This window comes from Ovis aries, chromosome 2 (genome assembly GCF_016772045.2).
Source record: "Ovis aries strain OAR_USU_Benz2616 breed Rambouillet chromosome 2, ARS-UI_Ramb_v3.0, whole genome shotgun sequence".
Classification (NCBI taxonomy): Eukaryota; Metazoa; Chordata; class Mammalia; order Artiodactyla; family Bovidae; genus Ovis; species Ovis aries.
In genome coordinates, this window is record NC_056055.1 from 105,136,061 (window position 1) to 105,157,851 (window position 21,791).

A 21,791-nucleotide genomic window follows, 5' to 3' on the forward strand; every position below is an offset into this window, starting at 1 on the left:
TTCCATTTCAACCTAGATGCCACTTATCTTGTTTTCTTGCCCTGTAGCTCTGGGTGTAACTAGTAGTACAGTGTTTTTATTTAAAAAAATCTTTTTTTAAAGACACATTTGGCTGTCCTGGGTCTTCGTTGCTGCTCATGGGCTTTCTCTAGTTGCAGCTAGAGGGGCCTACTCTTCAGTACCGTGCACAGGCACCTCACCGTGGTGGCCTCTCTCTTTGCAGAACGCGAGGCTGCAGAACGCGAGGCTCCGGAGCGCTCGGGCTTCAGCTGCTGTGGCACCTGGGCTCCGCGTCGTGGCTCACAGGCTGTAGAGCGTGGCTCACTAGTTGTGGTGCCCAGGCTTAGTTGTTCCACAGCACGTGCGATCTTCCCAGACCGGGAATCGAACTAGTGTCCCCTGCATTGCCAGGAAGACTCTTAACCACTGGATCACCATGAAAGCCCCTGGTTCCACAGTGTTGAATACAGGTGGTGAGAGTGAAATCTTAGTATCATTCCCGGTGTTTGTGAGAAAGCATTCAGCCTTTTACCATTAAGTATACTCTTAGTGGTAGAGTTGCTTTTGGTAAATGCTGTTTTTCAGGTTGAAGAAGTTCACTTCTGTTCTTAGTTGACTGAGAGTTGGGTTGTTTTGTTTCATTTTAAAATCTTGAATGGCTGTTGGATTTTGTCATGCGTTTTCTGTATCTGTTGAGATGAGCATATGGTTTTTCTTTTTCAGTTTAATACAGTAACTTACTTTGTTAAAACTGCCATGCATTTCTGGAATAAACCTCAGTTACTCATGATTATCCTTTTATGTATTGTTGGATTTACCTTGCTAATGTTTTGTTTAGAAATTTTCCATCTTGTTTATGAGGGGTAGTTATCTCGTCATGTCTTTGGTTTTTGTGTTAGGAAAATGCCAGAGTTTAGGTGTGAATAGAGAAGTAAATGTCTCTTCTTCAGTTTTCTGGAAGAATTTGTCTTGACTTGATAGTATTTTTTCCTTAAATATTTTATGGAATTCATCAGTGAAGCCACCCAGGACTGGAGTTTTCTTTGTGGGAAACATTTTAATGAAAATTTCAGTTTATCTATCAGATAAAGTATTAACTAGGTTATTTGTTCTTGAATGATCTTTAGTAGTTTGTGTCTTCTTTGGAATTTGTCCATATCATTTACATTGTTGAATTTATTGGTGTAAAATTGTTCCTAATAGTGCCTTAGTATTTTTTAGTGTCTGTGGAGTCTATGTGATTGTAACCTCTCTCATTTCTGACATTGTTAGATTGTGACTTTCTTTTTTCCTGATCAGTCTGGCTAGAAGATTATCACTCTTAAATGATCTTTTGAAGCAGTCATTTTTGCTTTGTTTTTCCCTGCAATCTTGTCTCGTCTCTTTCATCAATTTTTTCCTCTCTTATCTTTGTTATTTAATATTTTCTGCTTTGGATTCAACTTGCTGGTATATTTCTAGTATAGTGTAATCTGAGGTCACTAATTTGAGACCCAAATTTTCTTCATTAATTTCCTTCTTTCCTAATATAGATGGTCTTCTGAGACTATCAGCCCCACCCAAATCTTCTCTCCTGACACTATGACCTGGGAAATCTCAAAACAGTGCATTGGGGCAATCACCAGACTCATCTCGTTTCTCACCTCCCAGAGATCTTCCTTCAGTGTCTTAAAAATTGTTGTTTGGTGTTCAGCGTCTTGAAAACAGTTCTTCCTTATATTTCGCCTCCTTGTTTTGGTTGTTTCAGGTACTACGGTAAATATGGTCCCTGAAATTCAAACTTTGCCAGAAGTGGAAGTGACAAGAATATAAATTTTCAAAACATACTTTATAAGAGGCATTCCACTGTGTTGATCAGTTGTGGATATCTGATGGAATTTTCTTTGCAAGGATTTGACCCATGTTGATAACTTTCACTTATCCAAATTCACAGTGCAGTGATGTTGGGCATGGGGGTATTTACAGAATTCAGGAAGAGTAGCTGTAGTTTTCTTCCTAAATTAGGCACAGTATAAATAAAATTACCAGTTCTGGATCAGTATAAGAAATCATAGGGAATATTCACAAGTTTTAATGTGGAAGAATTGGGGCAATTGGTGGCAAAGCAAAAGGAAAATCAGAACTATCAAAAAGTGTAGACAAAAGAAAGCAACAGGAAAAGGAAGACAAAAATCCCAGCTAAGGTAAAATACATTTATTCAAAACTTACTGATAACAAAATTTATGATTAGACATGGCATTTACTCTGAAGTTTTCCTTGACTTAGAATAGATATTGCAAGTTAATAGGTTTTAAAGACCGGAAAAAAAATATTTATTTTTCAAATCAACTGTTGCAAATTTGGAAGGAAGTAAAATCTGAAATGAATAGTTTTCCTATGCTTCAGAAATATCTCTATACAAACAATACATCAACTACAGATTTATTTTTCTTATTCTTTGAAGTAAGACTCCTAATAATCTCCACTAAATGAATTGGCCTAGTGTGAATGACTTTATATATTAAAATTTTTTAATATATGTATTTTAAGTAATTCATGGCTCAGATTTTAATGATGGAAGCATGAGGTTCTTCCTTCATTAAACTAATAAGGGAGAAGGAAGTTGAATGCAGCCACGCAACAGAGGTGTTGCATGTTTGGTGGTCTGGAGACCACCTCAATAAATCACGTGAATTTTTTGGTTTCCCAATGCATATAAAAGTTGTGATACACTATACTGTAGTCTGTTAACTGTGCAACAGCATTATATCTGAAAAAATTATATTTTAATTTAAAAATACTTTATTGCTAAACAAAATGCCAGTGATCATCTGAGCCTTCAGTGAGTTGTAACCTTTTTGCCAGTGGCAGGTCTTGCCTTAATGCTGATGAGCCCTGACTGATCAGAGTGGTGGGTGCTGAAGGTTAAGGTGGCTCTGACACTTTCTTAAAATAAGACAAGAGAGAAATTTGCCACATTGATTGACTCTCTCCTTTCATGAACAATCTCTCTGAAGCGTGCAGTGCTGTTTGATAGCATTTTTCCCCACAGTAGAACTTTCCTCAAAATTAGAATCAGTCTTCTCAAACCTTCTTGCTGCTTTATCAGCTAAGCTTACGTGATATTCAGATTTCCTTGTTGTCATCTCACCAGTCTTTACCGGGGGTAGACTCCGTTTCAGGAAAACACTTGGTTCAGCTCCTTACCCATTAGAGTTTTAGCATGAGGCCACAGCAGCTCACTCACATCTTCACGGGCGGCTTCTGTTTCTCTTGCTGTTTCCACCGCGTCTGCAGTGACTTCCTCCACTGAAGTCCTGACAACGCTGTCCACAGGTTAGAATCAACTCCTTTCCAAACTCCTGTTAATGTTAATATTTTGACCTCTTCCCGTGAAGCACGAATATTCTTAATGGCATCTAGAATGGTGAATCCTTTCCAGAGGTTTTCAATTTACTTTGCCCAGTTCCATTAGAAGAATCGCTATGTATGGCAGCTATAGTCTAATGAAATGTATTTCTCAAGTAATAAGATTCGAAAATCAAGTCGGATCTACAGACTCCAGAAGGGGCACTGTGTTAACCGGCATGAAAACAATGTGTATGTCATTGTATGTCTCCATCGGATAGGAGGTGGCCAGGTGCCTTGTCAGTGAGTAGTAGTGTTTTGAAAAGAATCTTTCTTTCTGAACAGTGGATCTCAACAGAGAGCTTAACATATTCAGTAAACCCTGTTGTAAACAGATGTGCTGTCATCCAGGCTTTGTCGTTCCGTTTATAGAGCACAGGCAGAGTAGATTTAATTTTTCAGGGCCCTCCGACTTTGGAAATGGTAGATGAGCATTGGCATCAGCTTTAATTCACCACCCACATTATCCCCTCAGAAGAGAGTGTATCTGCCCTTAAAATCTTGGAAGCCCGGCATTGACTTCTTTCTAGCTGTTGAAGTCCTAGACGCCATCTTCTTCCAATATAAGGCTGCTTTTTAAAAAAGTTTTATTTTTGGCTGCGCTGGGTCTTCCTTGCTGGGCTGCGCTTTTCTCTGGTTGTGGCGAGCAGGGGCTTCTCTTCATTGCGGTGCATGGGCTTCTCACGCGCCGACTTCTCTTGCTGTGGGGCACACGCTCTAGGGCGCACGAGCTGCAGTCGTTGCGGCGCGGGAGCTCAGCACTCGTGGCTCCCGGGCTCTGGGGCACGGGGTGAGCAGTTGCGGTGCATAGGCTTAGCTGCTTCACAGCATGTGGGCTCTTCCTGGACCAGGCATCGAACCCGTGTCTCCTGCATTGGCAGCTGGATTCTTTACCACTGAGCCACTAGGAAAGCGCTAGGCTCTTTTGTTTACATTGAAAATCTGTTGTTTGATGCAGCCACCTTCATGAATTACCTTAACTGTATCTGGATAACTTGCTGCTGCTTCTACATCAGCACTTGCTGCTTTCCTTTCACGTGATGGAGAATGGAGACAGCTTCTTTCCTTAAATCTCATAAACAAGCCTCTGCTTGCTTCAGACTTTTCTTTCATAGGTTTCTTTCCTGTCTCCATCTTTAGAGAATTAGAATCAGGGCCTTGCTCTGGATTAGGCTTTGACTTAAGGGAATGTTACGGTTGATTGATCTTAAACTTTCTATCAGCATTTAGGCTTTTTTTGTTTTCTTATCATTCTTATTTTCACTGGAGTAGCAGTTTTAATTTCCTTCGAGGACTTTCCTTTGCATTTACAACTTGCTAACTATTTGGCATAAGTGGCCTAACTTTTGGCCTATTTCAACTGACATGGCTTCCTTACTAAGCTTAATCTTTTTTAGCTTTTGGTATAAAAGTGAGATGTGTGACTCTTCCTTTCATTTGAGCTCTTAGAGGGCATTATAGAGTTATTAATTGGCTTAATTTCAATATTGTTGTGTTTAAGGAAATAGGGAGGCCTGAGGAGAGGGAGAGAGATGGGGAAACAGCCAGTTGGTAAAGCAGTCAGAAGGCACTTATTTATCAGTTACATTTGCTTTCATACATGGATATGGTTACTGGTGCCGCAAAACAGCTACAGTAGTAATATCAAAGTTCACTGATGACAAAGCACCGTGACAAGTATAACAAAATAGCAACAACAATAATAAGGCTTGGAATATTGTAACAGTTACCAAAATGTGATGCACAGAGAAGAAGTGAGCAAATGCTACTAGAAAAATGGTGCCAACAGACTTGCTGGACACAGAGCTGCAGCAAACATTCAATCTTTAGAACACACACCGTCTGGGAAGCTCAATGCAGTGAGCGCAACAAAAGGAGACCTGCCTGTATAGCTGGTAGTTACGACTAACCACCTCTGTTGAAGAGTAATCATGTACTTTGAGTTGGGAATATATATGTCCTTAAGCATAATTTATGATTTTTTTTAATAGATTTGTGGGACCACTGGGTACCATCATCATAAAATGTAAGGATTTTCGAATTATTCAGTTGGATATTCCTGGAATGGAAGAATGTTTGAATATAGCCAGTTCCATTGAGGTAAGTGTTTTGGAAATAAAATGTGATAAAAGAAGGAACTTTATTTTCTGATTCACTGTAACTCTTATGTTTCTTTTTTAGATAAATATCATTTGAGTCATGTTCTGTGACTCAAATCTGGAAGACTGAATGCAAAGCCTTACCCTGAATCATTGTTACAGGAATGTAAAAAGATTTTATTGACTTAGAGCAGTTATTAATGTTACTTGTTCTTCTGGGTTCATCTATGTTGTAGCATGTGACAGGATTTCCTTCCCTTTTAAGGCTGAGTAATATTCCATTGTGTGTTTATAAATATTGAGACTTTTTGAAAATCTTACTTCTTTAGTAAAGCAAGTAATTATCACCAGTGATTGTAGTCTTTTGTTTGTTTTTAGTAAATTTGAATTTCCATATATCATGTTTGCTTGAGATAGGATGTGTTCATTTTATATATATAGAAATGATAGTGAACATATGTCCAGATTACAAATAATAGACATTTTACTTGGATAATTTAGTGTTTAAATTGAATCAGTTCAGTTCAGTCACTCAGTCGTGTCCGACCCTTTGTGACCTCAGGAACCACAGCACTCCAGGCCTCCCTGTCCATCACCAACTCCCGGAGTCCACCTAAACCCATGTCCATTGAGTCAGTGATGCCATCCAGCCATCTCATCCTCTGTCGTCCCTTTTTCCTCCTGCCCTCAATCTTTCCTAGCATCAGTGTCTTTTCAAATGAGTCAGCTCTTCACATGAGGTGGCCAAAGTATTGGAGTTTCAGCTTTAACATCAGTCCTTCCAGTGAACACCCAGGACTGGTCTCCTTTAGGATGGACTGGTTGGATTTCCTTGCAGTCCAAGGGACACACTATTTTCTTTCCCACTTTAACCAACTATTTTGGTATACACTCATTTTTAAAATTGCTTTATTTTAAATCATTACCACTAAATTATAGCAGTTAACTTTATAGTATTTTCTGGATAATTATAGAGACACATTGAGGTGTTTTTGCTTCTGTCTTTTAGTGCCTAATATGGGCTTTGTGTGCAGAGTAACTGCCTTTGGCTTAACTATTAAAGGGAGGCAGAAAGGCTCAAACCTGTGACTAGGATTTCCTTTGGCTTCTAAACAAAAGACCAGAAATAGAGGAGCTGTTATGGTGCTGAGAAAATGGCATGTAGTATTTTTCTTTCTGCTTTTTTGCTAAATTTTTCTTATGAAAACAAGAAGATGAGCTGAACACTTTGTGTTACATATTCATCATTGGAAATAACTTAGGAATGTTGACTTGGCTGAATTTGTTGACATGAGTGAGAATCGCGCTGTACCTTCTAGGCTGTTGAAGGGAAATGCTGTCTCGCTCTTTGGGCCAGGTAATGCCGCTCACCCACTTCAGCTGAGCATGTTATGTTTTTTTTTCTCAGTTGTGCGGTTGGGTTTTCACTGACCCATGCACATTTTTCTTTCCTTATCCCTTTTATAACTTGTAAGATAGCCGGTGGATGTTGGTGAAATTGCCTGTGGTGAAGAAACAGGGCAAAAAAGCCTGTTACCCTACTCTGATGGCATTTACTTAGCTTCGTTAGCATTTGACACTAATCAGTTGCTTATTTGGCTATACATATTAAATATTATGTAAAACTCTGTAGAAACTGACTATGGAGAAGCCCTTATGGCTGAGAAGCAGCCGCAAATTCTGAGCCACTCTTGTAATGTGGCCTTAGAAAATGAATGCTCCGTTGATTGTTTTCCCAGCATGGGACATGCACACCGTGCCCTTGGCTTCTAGCCTTTTCCTGGCATCCAGTTTTCCTCTGTCCCTCAATACAGCTTGTTATACTTTGGTAGTAATAAGTGAATTCTTATAAAGCACAGTTGAGCTATTCTTTGTTATCAAAATTCATATACTCAAAATCTGCTACCCTAAGTAGAATCCCACTGAAAGAGTAACTGGCAAGTGCTCAGTTTTCTAAATTATAGTGGGAAGGCTGATGAACCATTTTTTTCTGTGTAGTTTCGGTTGTCTTTTAGGGTTGAAACGACTTTATTTCTTTGAGCATTAATGTGTTTAAAGGAAAAGTTCTGTCTCTAGCTACATGAACTGTAATCATGACAAGTCTGAGTGCTTATTGCCTGCTGGAATGTTTGTGAACATGGATCTAAAATAATGATTGTGTCAGTCACTATTAATATAGTATGGAGGTTCCTCAAGAAATTAAAAAGGATCTGTCATTGATCCAGCAATCCCACTTCTCGGTGTATATCTGGAGGAAACAAAGTGACTGTTTTAAAGAGATAACTGTGCTCCCATGTTCATTGCAGCATTATTCATAATATTCAAAGAATATAAAAACCTGAGTGTCGGTTGATGGATGGATGAATAAAGAAAATTACACACGCAATGCGTGATGCATGTACACACATACAGTGGAATATTATTCAGCCGTCAAAAGGAAAGCAGTCCTGCCGGTTGAAACAGCTGCATGAACAATGGCGGGAACAAACAGTGGGTGAAACTAGAGGGTATTGTGCTAAGTGAAATAAGCCAGACAGAGAGAGAGAGATACTGCATGGTATCAGTCACATGTGGACTCTCAAAAATAAAAGAGGGAAACACACAGAAACAGGGAGTAGAAAAGCGGTTTTGCGGGGCTAGGGGTGGATGAAATAGGGAGAGGCTGGTAAAAGCTACAGATGTTCAGTTATAAGACCTGAGAATCTAATGTATAACATAGACTATAGTTGATCACACTATATTATGTAACTGAAATTTCCCAAGAGAGTAGAACTTAAATGTTCTCAAAAGCAACAACAGAGGGTAAATATGTGAGGTGATGGATGTGTTAATTAACTCAAGGGGGTAACACTTTTACAGTGTGTTTGTGTATCAAATCATCACACTGTACGTTAGAAATATTTTACATTTTATTTATCAATTTATACTGCAGTAATGCTGAAAAAAAATTTTAATATTGCAAAGAATATTTTTTAAGTAGTAAAACAATAAAATTTAAAAATTAAATAAAGGTTCTACTGACCTGATCTTTCTGTGACTTAGAAGGAGGTAGCTTTACTCTGAGAGCTTGGGGGTGTTAGCATGATGTTGGGCCCCTCGCGCCCCTCCAGCTGAGTGTCTCCAAAATTACAGCAGTTTGAATTGTGCTGATTGATTTTGGTGCCTTTGTTTTTCTAGCCATAGAAATGCTTTCTAAAACTCCCCTGTCAGAAGGATGAAACTGCCAGGTGACTGGGGACGTTCCATCTCTCAGTTCCTCATCTGGTCAGGATTCCTTGGCCTTGTACTTCAGATGACCTGTAGGCTCACTGTGGGACCACGGAGTTACTGCCCCGGTTTGAGAGTGGTTAGCGTAGCATGAAGGTGTGAGGGCGTCTGGTCACTCTAGGGATGGAGGGAGTTTCACACTGATGGGGGCTACGTGCAGCATACAGTGGCTGAAATGAGAGTTTGCTCTGTGTCACATGCTGTTCTAGCCCTGCTGCGCACATTCTCTTAATGCCTCAGCAGCCCTAGGCGTTGCCCTGTGAGGTTATCTCCTCCGCTGACAGCTGAGGCATGGAGTGGCCGCATTACGTAATACCACTGTTGGCACTGGCATCTGGAATTTGAGTCCAACAAGTCTGACTCTTTGGCTACTAAGCTTTTTTTTCCAATTGCTCAGAAACTCTGATTTTAAGTAATTTACATATGTAGTTAATAACTGGATTTTGAGCCAAGGCCTTACTGATTAACTGCAGCCTGTTCTCTAATCCCCAGAAATATTTGGACCTTTTCATTAGGCCTTATTACATGGTCTCAAGAAGAAGTGTTTTTCATTTTTCTTCTAGAATAGGTGTGCACATTGTTTTGTTCTTTTGCTCATTCAGCAAATGCTAATTGAGTGTTATGTGCCAGACACCGTGTTAGAGGCTGAAAATAAGGTATAATTGTATCTAGTGATAAATATAATGTTAGAGAAATGTACTAGGTGTCCGTCATTTTAGGCCATGTTTGATGAATATCGATTTGGCAATTAGAAAATGTTTGGAATTGTGACACGTTCCTTTTTTCTCTCTTCACTTCTTTTTTCCCCTAGGCATTATCTACCCTGGACTCCATCACTCTGATGTACCCTTTCTTTTACCGGCCCATGTTTGAAGTGATAGAAGATGGCTGGCATTCCTTCCTCCCTGAGCAAGAGTTTGAACTCTACTCTTTAGCTGTGAGTAACTTTTGAGAGGATTAATGGGTAATGAGAAATAATGCAGCACTTGACTGGTGAAAATGATCGCTTCCTTTGACAGATAAAAGAAGTAGCTATTAGCTATTAGCGCTGCAGCCTCTGCCATTTAAAGATTTGCATAATTGTTCCCAGTGCTACAGCTTAAGTAATTTTCCGTCTAGTAGATTTGCTGGTAAAGCATTAAGATCTTCATAAAGATAGTCCTGACCTGTTTTAATTTGGGGGTGTTTTAAAAGTGTTCCATAGAAGCAGTTTTATATATAGTAATTAGGTTCTGAGCCATCCCACCAGAAGTCTGTTGAACTCACTGTGTTCCCCAGAGAGCATCAGAAAACCATGTATATCGATTTCTTTCTGTGGGATAGTTTTTGTGATTTCATGATTTGGATTACTAAGACCGGTGTACTTCTTTGTCTTTGGACATGGGGCATCTGTTTTGGTGGATTCCAGCGTTCTCCTCTTGATGGTTGTTCAATAATTGTGATTTCAGTGCTCTCTCAGGAGGAGCTGAGTGTGTGTCCTCTTACTGTCCCATCTTGAACCAATCCCTGAGTGGGATTCTACTTACAAAGGTTTTTTGATTGAACCAAAAGAGAAACATTTGTGTCTTGCATTGAGTGTGCCTTCCCCTTTACTCTTGGCTGGCCAGAATATACAGATACCTCAAAAAAGAAATGGGCTGTATCTCATTAAGAAAGAACCTGGAGTTGTCCAATAAGTAGATGCTTTAGGTCTGCAAAAAAAAAAAAAAAAATTTTTTTTAACTTTTTCTACTATACCTCTGTAAATGTGTCCTGAAAGGATTGAGAAGTAGGGACCAGGTGCCATAAAATTTAAAGAACAAAGACGTCCATAGCAGCAAAGTGAAAAAAGAAGGGGAATTTTATATTCTTGCGTATAGAGTATTTTTATATAGCTTGTGCTACCTGTGTTTACATTTATTTTCAAGGTCTTTATAGCATTAATAACTTCATAGTAAACATTCTCAAATGCACGATGCTTTTCTTTCATATCAGCTGACTACTACCTGACGGCTACCTTAGAGGAATCCGTAGTTACTTCCTAGGTGGAAAAGAGCAGTCCGAATTTGATCAGGAAGGGAGATGCCTGGATGATTTTCCTGGTTATCCAAAAAGTATCAGTGTGAATCATTCATCTTGTAGTTAGGTGCCATACGCGAATCACTCTAGGTCTACATTCAGCAAGCCAGCGTTCAGCTCAGTCTCCTGTTCTGTTCAGAAGTCCTGTGTGCCGACAGCAGCCATGGCGTGTCCAGCTTCTGCTCGCAGTCTCTACTGCAAGAGGATTTGCAGCGTCACACAGTGTCCCAGGCGGTTACCTTCCTGATGCTGAGCTGACGTCCCTGCACTCAGGCCCCATGTTTCTGATGTGGCCTGTGGTACTCAGGTTGCCTTATTCCTCTACGGTGAATTGTTCTTCAAATTAAGAAGTGTTATGGCCCCACTAAGGTTTCTTTTCTATAGATTAAATGTGAGTATTTACTTCAGCCTTTTCTCATACCACTGAACTCAGGGCCACACCCTGTCTTGATTGCTTTTCTCAGCAAGCCCTTCAGTTTGTCACTGATTCTCATAAAAGATAGTCCTCATAACATTTAGTGTAGATTGGAACTATTGCTGATACTTTAAGGTAGCCCAAAGTTGCACTGGCCTTTTTCAGAATTAAATTACTAACGAAGGCACAGAGAAAATGACATTATTAGATTTATGTTAGAGCAAAGCAATTCGGATGCAAAATGCTGGGAAACTGCTTAGGAGGCTACTGAAATAATGATTGGATCAATAACAGAGGGGTTATAGTGCAGAAAGTTTCAGGAAGTGGAATTAAAAGGAGTTGGTAACCCACTCATTGGATGTGAGAGGTAAAACAGGCAGTGGCGTCTAGGCTTTACTGCTGAGATGGGAAAGACAGAGAAATGGGCATGACGGAGTGGGTTGAGTTCAGTTTTGAAGATGGCAAACTCGAAGGGCCTGTGTGGTGCACATCATTGAATACGTATAAGAGATAGTTTAGAGCTTGAGAGATCTGTTAAAAATGAAAAATTGAGAGTCATCAGTGTATACGTTGTGTATATTGTGAGAATCGCAGGCAGCAGTTGAGATTACTGAGGGAAGACATCTGTCCGTAGGGGCCGAGGACTAACCATGTGAGGGCAAGTGGAGGAAAAAGCCAAGGGAAGAGCAAGTTTCAAGCAGGAGGGGTCACCAGTGTGAAAGCTTCTTGTCATTGTTTATTGTCTCCTGAGCTAGAATACAGACTTTAGGAGGCTGGGAGCCATGACATTCTTGTTCCCTGCTGCATTCTTAGTACATGGTTTGCAAGCAGTAGGTATTGTCAAGTCAGTAAATATAGGAGTGTGTGCATTTGTGCAGGACAGGACAAAGGTATGATGAGTCTTTGTATCACTGAAATCCTCCATCAGGTAGACATGTATCACGCCATCAGTATTCCTCAAGGAAGGTTTTCTGATCATCTAAAAAACTTCCTGAATAGTATTAGCCAGTCCCTACTTCTCTGTTATATCCGAAAGAGATATGTGGTATTGAGAAGACAGAGTACTCAAACTCTCTCTCAATTTATTTACATTGCATCCCAGATATTAATGTTGACTGCTTGACTTTCTGGGACTTTGTTTCCATGTCTATAAAATCAAAGTGTTGGACAAATGATCTATAAGAGTTCCTCCCCTTTTAACATACTTTCATTCTAGGATGTAACAAAATACTATTTCAGATACTTTGCTGAAACGCACATATACAGTATATCTGTACTTCCCCAGTCGACCACTTTAGAAATTATATACAAAAAAGACGATGATAAGGTAATGGTTGAGTAGCCCCTGTCTGAAAAGATCTCCTGCAGATATCAGTGACAAACTATGAATAAAGCAGAAAAACTTGAAGCTCTGGTGAGTGAACAGAAAGCAGCGTATTTTAGAGGGAAGGGAGGAGAAACTTAGAGGAAGTGAATGGCAGAGTAAATCTCCTTTTTTGGGGCTTTGTCCTGAAGTCTGCACAGTTAATGGCATTGATGGTGCTGGACAGCTAACAATCTAATGGAAAGCCCACTTTCTCTCTGGTGGGAGGAACCAGAGAGCCACATGAGGGGAACTTTGATTCTGTATGGAATCCTGAATCTCTGGCTGACTCTTGAACCATTGCTTGGGGCAGACCGGGGACAGTCAGAACTAAGATCTGAGTTGCCGTGCATCTCAGATGTTACGAAGTTTGTGGTTTGTCTGAACAAGCTAATTCCTTGTAAAACTGCCGGGGTCCAGCCCCGGTGGATCCAGGGTAATTCGAAGCAGGGATGGCATGGGCGAGGGAAAACTTATTTATTTATTAATATAAGATTAGATTAGGAAGAAATAGTGTAGTAGGAAAATTAAGTGGAGAAAAGAGGCTGAATAACTTGGTTTACATGGAAAGCCAATAAAACTTTGAGACAAGAAGTTTGCACCATCTACGTTAGGCCACCGGTGTCCGTTTGAATATCGGAGGGTGCCCCGCCTTGGGCTCCCTCTCATACAGATCGTAGAAGCCGGGGCAAGTAAGTAGACATGGCGAGCCTCCACGCCCTAGATTGGAATTCAGCCAGAAATTAGAGTAAAGAGAAGACACAGGGGAAACCGGTCCAGCGACTGGCCCGGCCTCTATTGTCTAGAAAGGCCTTTTATAACTTTTTGATGGTACATAGAGATCAATGGGTAATACAAAATTATGTAGCGTTAGCAGCCCAGACTCTTATCAAAACCAGGCTTTTCTCTCTGCATACCTAATTGTATACACAAGTCTTAGGTGATTTACATCATCTTCCGGCCAAAAGGGCCAGTTAACATTTTACAGCCTTTTTTTTTCTGATAAGGGTTTGTCAACCAGAAGACTTATTTTTTGATCTTCCCAAAGTCTGATACCACTCTCAGAAAACACTAAATAAAGTTACATTCTTACATAGCAAAGATACAGCAATTTATAACAAGTAAAAGGAGTACAGTGATTTATAACAAAAGAAAAGTAATTAACTCAAAAGTCTAGTGTTGCTAATATCAAAAACTATTATGTATCTTTTTCCATATCCCGTTTACGTTGATTAACATCCTCCCAGGTGCCTAAAAGATAAAGAATATGGAGGCCTGGCAGCAGTCATTGAGTCAACAGTGAAATCTGTCACCATTATGATTTTTAGCTCTTTAGAAGAGGCTCTGTGTCTTTAAGATGCTTTAAGCTTTGTGCCTCTCGCGGTTGGGGGGCTGCAAGCAATTCACAAGCTGTAAGAGGTCTGGGGAACCTGTTAGGCAAGCTAGAGAGTTATCAGAGGGGGTTTAACTGAAAACATCCCTTTCAAATGAAGAAGACTAAAGCCCTGAGTTGGCTTTTTCCAGAGTGTGTCAGAAGAGTGGAAAAGCAGAGTACAAAGGCTGGCAGATTTTTGGTTTGGGGGGTACATGCTCAGGAAATTCCAGGGGGACACCCTGAGATCTGACTCGCCTTGCCCGTCAGATCTCTGCCGCATGACCTTGTCACGGGTGGGGTTCCTCACGCTGGCTCCCAGCATAAAACACTCTTCAGTGGTGTTTAATGGAATGCAGATTCTCTGCAACATTAAATTCACAGTGAATATAGGATATAATCCAAAGTTGAGTCAGGATATTATGACCCATTCTCACGAAAAAGAGACTGTCAAAAAAAGAAAGGAAGACAGTCAACAAGTACCAGTCCCAAGACGCCTCAGATGCTGAAATGTTTGATCATTCAAGGTCTTTAGAGCAGCTGTTTAAATTGCTTGATTTTCCATAGAGGTAAATATATTTCAAATGCGGGACAAGACAGGAAATCTTAACAGAGAAATAGAAATGCTAAAAAGAGTCAAATGAACCTCTCAGCATTTTTTGAAAATATATATCTGAAATAAAATATTCACTTGGTTAAATAGCAGAGAGAAGATGACAGGACAGAATCAGTGAAATTGAGGCTAGAGCAATAGAAATTATTTGGAGAAATAAAGGAGATGAGAAATTATGGAAAAAAAGAGCCTCAGAAACCTGTGGAGCAAAATGTGTGTGTGGCTAGCGTGTGTGTAATTACAGACCCAGGAGAGAATAGACAATAGGTAGGAAAAATATTTAAAGAAATCATGTTCAGAAGCTAAGAATTTGGTCAATTGTATAAGTTCAAAAAGTTCAGCAAGCCCCAAACAGGATGAGTATGAGAAAAATCATGCTAGGCACATGGTAGTCAAATTGTCAAAGAACAATGGTCAAATGAAGATCTTGAAAGCTGCCAGTTAATAACAACGCATTACATACAGAGATAATTCAGACGACCGTGGACTGTTCATCGGAATTTATGGAGACTACTTGATAGAACTTTTATGTTTTAAGCTTTGTTTATTTTTAAAGAGTTTATTCAGCTGTGTCGGGTGTTAGCTGCGGCACACGGGGCCTTTATTGCGTCGTGCGCAGCCTTTTGCTGCGGGCCACGGGCTCTCTAGGTGTGGCACGTGGGCTCCAAGGCATGGGGGCTGAGTGCTTGCAGTGGTCCAGCTTAGTTGCTCTGCAGCTTCTTCCCTGACCAGGGATCAAACCCTTGACCCCTGCTTCATCACAGGGCAGATTCTTAACGACTGGACCGCCAGGGAAGTCCCAACAAAACTTGTATTAAAAAGTGATGAAAGGTGAAAAGCCTATCAACCCTGAATTCTGTATCTGGTGAAGATATCTCACAAGGAAGAAGGTGAGACAACATTTTCAGATAAAAAGAAACCAAGAACTTGTCACTAAGAGACCTTCACTATAAGAAATGTTAAAAGAAGTTATTCAGACTAAAGACAAATAATACCAGAGGGAAACCTGAATATTCAAAATAATGGAAGAATATTGGAAATGGTATAATTAAACAAGCTATTTTTCTTTTTAATGTCTTTAAAATATGTATGATTATTTAAAACAAAAACTGTAGCACTGCCTTTGTGGTGTTTATGGTGTGTGTAGAAATGTTACACAGAAACTGTGTCATTAAAAAAGGGTGTGGGGTGGCTGAATGGACCAGTTCAGTCCAGTCGCTCAGTCGTGTCCAACTCTGCGACCCCATGAACCACAGCACGCCAGGCCTCCCTGACCATCACCAACTCCCAGAGTCCACCCAAACTCATGTCCATCAGGTCGATGATGCCATCCAGCCATCTCATCCTCTGTCGTCCCCTTCTCCTCCTGCCCTCATTCTTTCCCAGCATCAGGGTCTTTTCCAATGAGTCAGTGCTTCGCATCAGGTGGCCAAAGTATTGCAGTTTCAGCTTCAACATCAGTCCTTCCAATGAACACCCAGGACTGATCTCCCCCAGGATGGACTGGTTGGATCTCCTTGCAGACCAAGGGACTCTCAAGAGTCTTCTCCAACACCACAGTTCAGAAGCATCAATTCTTCGGTGCCCAGCTTTCTTTATAGTCCAATTCTCACATCCGTATCACTGGAAAAACCATAGCCTTGACTAGACGGACCTTTGTTGGCAAAATAGTGTATCTGCTTTTTAATATGCTATCTAGGTTGGTCATAACTTTCCTTCCAAGGAGTAAATGTCTTTTAATTTCATGGCTGCAATCACCATCTGTAGTGATTTTGGAGCCCAGAAAAATAAGGTCAGCCACTGTTTGCCCATCTATTTCCCATGAAGTGATGGGACCGGATGCCATGATCTTAGTTTTTTGAGTGTTGAGTTTTAAGCTAACTTTTTCACTCTCCTCTTTCACTTTCATTAAGAGGCTCTTTAGTTCTTCTTCATTTTCTGACATAAGGGTGGTGTCATCTGCATATCTGAGGTTATTGATATTTCTCCTGGCAGTCTTGATTCCACCTTGTGCTTCCTCCAGTCCAGTGTTTCTCATGATGTACTCTGCATATAAGTTAAATAAGCAGGATGACAATATACAGCCTTGACGTACTCCTTTCCTATTTGGAACCAGTTTGCTGTTCCATGTCCAGTTCTAACTGTTGCTTCCTGACCTGCATATAGGCTTCTCAAGAGGCAAGTCTGGTATGCCTGTCTCTCTGAATGGATACATAGACCTATACAGTTTCAGGGTTTTTACATACTATGTAACATGGGCTAATGTTTAAGTTAACAGTATATATTATAATCCCTGGAGCAGAGTTTCTCAAACTTGGCACTGTTGACCTTTGGGCTGTATAATTCTCTGTCGTGAGAAGCTGTCCTGTGCATTGTAGGGTGTTTGGCAGTATCCCTGGTCTACCACTAGATGTCAGCAGTGGTCTTCTCCAACCCCCACTCATTAATAAATGTTCCTCGAGGCAAAATCACCCCTAGTTGAGAACCATTGTCCTTGTCACTTTAGTTCAGTAAAAGTAATCAGAGTCAGTTCAGTTCATTGGCTCAGTTGTGTCCAACTCCATGCGACTGTATGGACTGCAGCACACCAGGCTTCCCTGTCCATCACCAACTCCTGGAGCTTGCTCAAACTCGTGTCCATCAAGTGTGTGATGCCATCCAACCATCTCATCCTCTGTTGCCCCCTTCTCCTCCTACCTTCAGTCTTTCCCAGCATCAGGGTCTTTTCTAGTGAGTCGGCTCTTCACATCAGGTGGCCAAAGTATTGGAGTTTCAGCTTCAGCATCAGTCCTTCCGGTGAACATTCAGGGTTTGTTTCCTTTAGGATTGACTGGTTCGATCTCTTTGCAGTCCAATGAACTCTCAAGAGTCTTCTCACAGTTCAAGAGCATCAATTTTGGTTCTCAGCTTTCTTTATGGTCCAACTCTCACATCCATACATGACTACAGAAAAACCAAAGCTTTGACTAGACGGACCTTTGTTGGCAAAGTAATGTCTCTGCTTTTGAATATGCTGTCTAGGTTGATCATAGCTTTTCTTCCAAGGATCAAGCGTCGTTTAATTTCATGGTGGCAGTCACCATCTGCAGTGATTTTGGAGCCCAGGAAAATAAAGTCTGACACTCTTTCCATTGTTTCCCCACCTGTTTGCCATGAAGTGATGGGACTGGATGCCATGATCTTTGCTTTTTGAATGTTGAGTTTTTTAAGCCAGCTTTTTCACTCTCCTCTTTTCACTTTCATCAAGAGGCACTTTAGTTCTTTGCTTTATGTCATGAGGGTAGTGTCATCTGCATATCTGAGGTTATTGATATTTCTCCTGGCAATCTTGATGCCAGCTTGTGCTTCATCCAGCCTGGCATTTTGCATAGTGTATTCTGCATATAAGTTAAATAAACAGGGTGACAATATACAGCTTTGACATATTCCTTTCCCAGTTTGGAACCACTCTGTTGTTCCATGTCCAGTTCTAACTGTTGCTTCTTGACCTGTATATAGGTTTCTCAGGAGGCAGGAAAGGTGGTCTGAGCAATCACTTAAAAATGTTAAGAGATATGATTTAAAGTTAATATATTAAAATGCTGTTCTAAAAAGTAATTCAAAAGAAAGTGGGAAAGAAGAAATAGCAATAAAAAAATGAAAGGGCAAACAAAATAAAGGCTCTACTAAAATCCAGCAATATCAATAGTTAGTATTACTGAGCTTAACACGCCAGTTAAAACACAGAGATTGTCAGAGTGAATTAAAGGGAAAAAGCAAGGGAGTTCCCTGGTAGCCTAGTAGTTAAGATTCTAGGCTTTCACTGCTGAGGGCCTGGGTTCAATCCCTGATCAGAGGACTGAGATTCTGCAAGCCGTTGATGCAGCTAAAAAAAAGAAAAAGTAAGACTGAAATATATGCTGTTTACGGAGATGTAGTTTGTGTTCTTATTTTTGAATAATTTGTGTTGGAGTATAGGTTCTCTACAATGTTGTGTTAGTTTCTGCTGTACCGCGAAGTGCATCAGCCATTCTTGTACGTGTCCCTTTTCTGGATAGCCTTCCCACTTACGTCACCGTAGAGCACTGAGGAAGGTCCCTGGGCTGTACAGTAGGTTCTCATTCGTCATCTGTTTTCTGCATAGTAGCAGTAGTGTGTATACGTCAACCCCAATCCCCCAGTTCATCCTACCCCCACTCTCCTCTTAGTGTCCAGTGACCCAGTTCCATTCCTTTTTATAGCTGAGTAATATTCCATTGTCTATATGTACCGCTGTTTTTCTTTTTTCAGCTCGTCCTATTTTTATTTGGAGGCTGTATTCAGAAGGGCCTAACTAGATAACTTTTGCATGAGTTATAAACTCTAGAGAGCCTGTTGTTACCAAGACAACCCACATTGGGTTGGTAGTTTTATTTGTTTATTTGCACATTCATTCTTTTTTTTTTTAAACTTAATTTTTTTTTTAATTGGAGGATAATTGCTTTACAGTATTGTGTTGGTTTCTGCTATACAGCACCAGCAATCAGGCGTGAGTGTGTGTATGCCCCCGCTCCCTCTTGAGGCTCTCTCCCCCTGCCTCCCACCCCTCTAGGCTGACAGAGCGGGTGTCACAGAGCGCCGGGCTTGGCTCCCTGCGCTACAGAGCAGCTCCCCGGCAGCTGTTCGGGCCCGTGGTGGTGTGTATATGTCAGTGCTGCTCTCTCGATTCGTTTCCTCCTCTGAATCCACAAGACCGTCTGTGTCTCTAGTCTTGCCCTGCAAATTAGCTCATCAGTGCCATTTTTCTAGATGCCGTGTACACACATTAACATGCGACAGTTGTTTTCTCTTTCCACATAACAGGCTCGCGGTGCACCCACCTTGTTTCAGCTGACTCAGATTCATCCCTTTCAACGACTGATACCCACTGTGTACATGTATATATGTATGTATCACAGCGTCTCTATCCTTTCATCTGTCAGTGGACATCTGAGTGGCTGGTGACTGTAAATGTGTGCAGTGAGCACTGGGGTACGTGTCCTGAATTATGGTTTTCTCAGGGTATATGCCCAGTAGTGGGATTGCTGGGTCATATGGTAGTTTTTACTCCTAGTTTTTAAAGGAATTTCCATACTGTTCTCTGTAGTGGTTGTATCAGTTGACATTCCCACTGAGAGTGCCAGAGGGTTCCCTTTTCTCCACATCTCCAGCATTTATAGTTTGTGGATTTTTTTGATGATGGCCACTCTGACTGGTGCAAGGTTGATAACCTCATTGTAGTTTTGATTTGCATTTCTCTAATAATGAGCAGTGTTGAGCATCTTTTCATGTTTGTTGGCCGTCTGAACGTCTTCTTTAGAGGAATGTTTGTTTGGATCTTTTGCCTGTCTTTCGATTGGGTTGTTTGTTTTTCTGATATTGAGCTGCATGTGTATTTTAGAGATGAATGTCTGTTGGTTGCTTTGTTTGCAGTTATTTTCTCCCATTCTGAGGGTTGTCTCTTTACATTGTTTACAGTTTCTTTTGCTGTGCAGAAGCTTTTAAATTTAATTAGGGCCCATATGCTTATTTTTATTTCCTTTACTCTAGGGAATGGGTCATATCACATCTTCTTTATCCTTTCCTTTGTGGATGACCATTTAGGTTGCTTCCATGTCCCGACTGTTGTAAATAGTGCTTCAGTGAAAGTACACGTGTCTTTTTAAAAAATCCATTATTCCTGGCTGTGCTGGGTCTTTGTTGCTGCGTGTGGGCTTTCTCTAGTTGTGGAGGGTGGCGGCTACTCCTTGGTTGCAGCGTGTGGGTTTCTCGTTGCAGCGGCTTCTCTTGCTGTGGCCCACAGGCTCCAGGGCACAGGGGCTTCAGTAGATGTGGCACGTGGGTTCAGTTGCCCTGTGGCACATGGAGTCTTCCCAGACTAGGGGTCACATCTGTGCCCCCTGCATTGGTAAGCAGATTCTTCACCACTGGACTACCAGGGAAGTCCTACATGTGTCTTTTTGAGTTATGGTTTTTTCTGGATAAGTACCTGAGAAAGAAGTCAGTGGGATTTCTGGGTCATATGGTAGTTTATTTCAGTTTTTTAAGGAACCGTCACGTTGTTCTCCATAGCAGCTGCACTAGTTTCTATTTCCAGCAACAGTGCGGGAGGGTTTCCTTTTCTCCACGTCTTCCTCATCGTTTATAGGTGATGGCCATCCTGATAGGTAAGAGGTAATATCTCACTGTAGTTTGGATTTGTATTTCTCTGATAACTAGTGATGTTGAGTATCTTTTCATGTGTTGGTTGGCCATCTGTATGTCTTCTTTGGAGAAAGAGCTATTTAGGTCTTGTGCCCATTTTTTGATTTTTGTTGTTGTTTGTTTGTTTGTTTTTTATATTGAGCTGCATTTGCAAATATTTTCTCCTACTCTGAGGGCTGTCTTTTCATCTTGTTCATGGTTTCCTTTGCTGTGCAAAAACTTCCAAGTTTCACTAGGTGCCGCTTGTTTACTTTTGTTTTTACTTTCATTACTGTAAGAGATGAATCCAAAGAGATACTGCTGCAGATTATGTCAGAGAGTGTTGTGCCTGTATTTTCCTTGAAGAGTTTTATAGTGTCTGGCCTTACTTGAAGGTCTTTGATCCATTTTGAGTTTATTTTTGGGAATGGTATTAGGTAGTGTTCTAATTTCATTCTTTTCACATAGCTGTCCAGTTTTCCCAGCACCACTCTTTAAGAGGCTGTTTTTTCTCCATTGTATATTCTTGCCTCCTTTGTCGTACATCAGGTGACCAGATGCACATAGGTTTATCTCTGGGCTTTCTGTCCCTGGAGTCCCACTGGTTTATGTTTCTGGTTTTGTGCCCGGACCATATCCTGTTGATTACTGTAACTTTGTAGTGTAGACTGATGTCAGGAAGCCTGATTCCTCCAGCTCCATGTTTCTTTCTCAAGATTGCTTTGGCTGTTCAGGGTCTTTTGTCTTTCCATACAAATTGTGAAACTTTTTGTAGTTCTGTGAAAAATGCTATTGGTAATTTGATAGGAATTGCAATGAATCTTTAGATTGCTTTGGGTAGTACAGTCATTTTAAAAATATTGATTCTTGAAGTCTAGGAGCATGGTATATATCTCTCCGTTTGTATCATCTTTGATTTCTTTCATTAATATCTTATAGTTTTCTGCATATGGGTGTTTTGCCTCCTTAGGTAGGTTATTCCTAGGTATTTTATTATTTTTGTTGCAATGTTAAATGGGATTCTTTCCTTAATTTC

The 21,791-nt window shown here is 40.6% G+C and overlaps 1 protein-coding gene across 1 annotated transcript in view; it reads left to right on the forward strand.

The window, feature by feature from the left end:
• The window catches only part of MTMR9 (myotubularin related protein 9), a 63,492-nt gene that overhangs the window by 18,398 nt on the left and 23,303 nt on the right, over positions 1-21,791 (forward strand). Inside the window, exons 2-3 of the mRNA XM_004004446.6 lie at positions 5,380-5,488; positions 9,566-9,691. Of these exons, the coding sequence (XP_004004495.1) occupies positions 5,380-5,488; positions 9,566-9,691 (235 nt within the window). The remainder of the gene's footprint in view (positions 1-5,379; positions 5,489-9,565; positions 9,692-21,791) is intronic.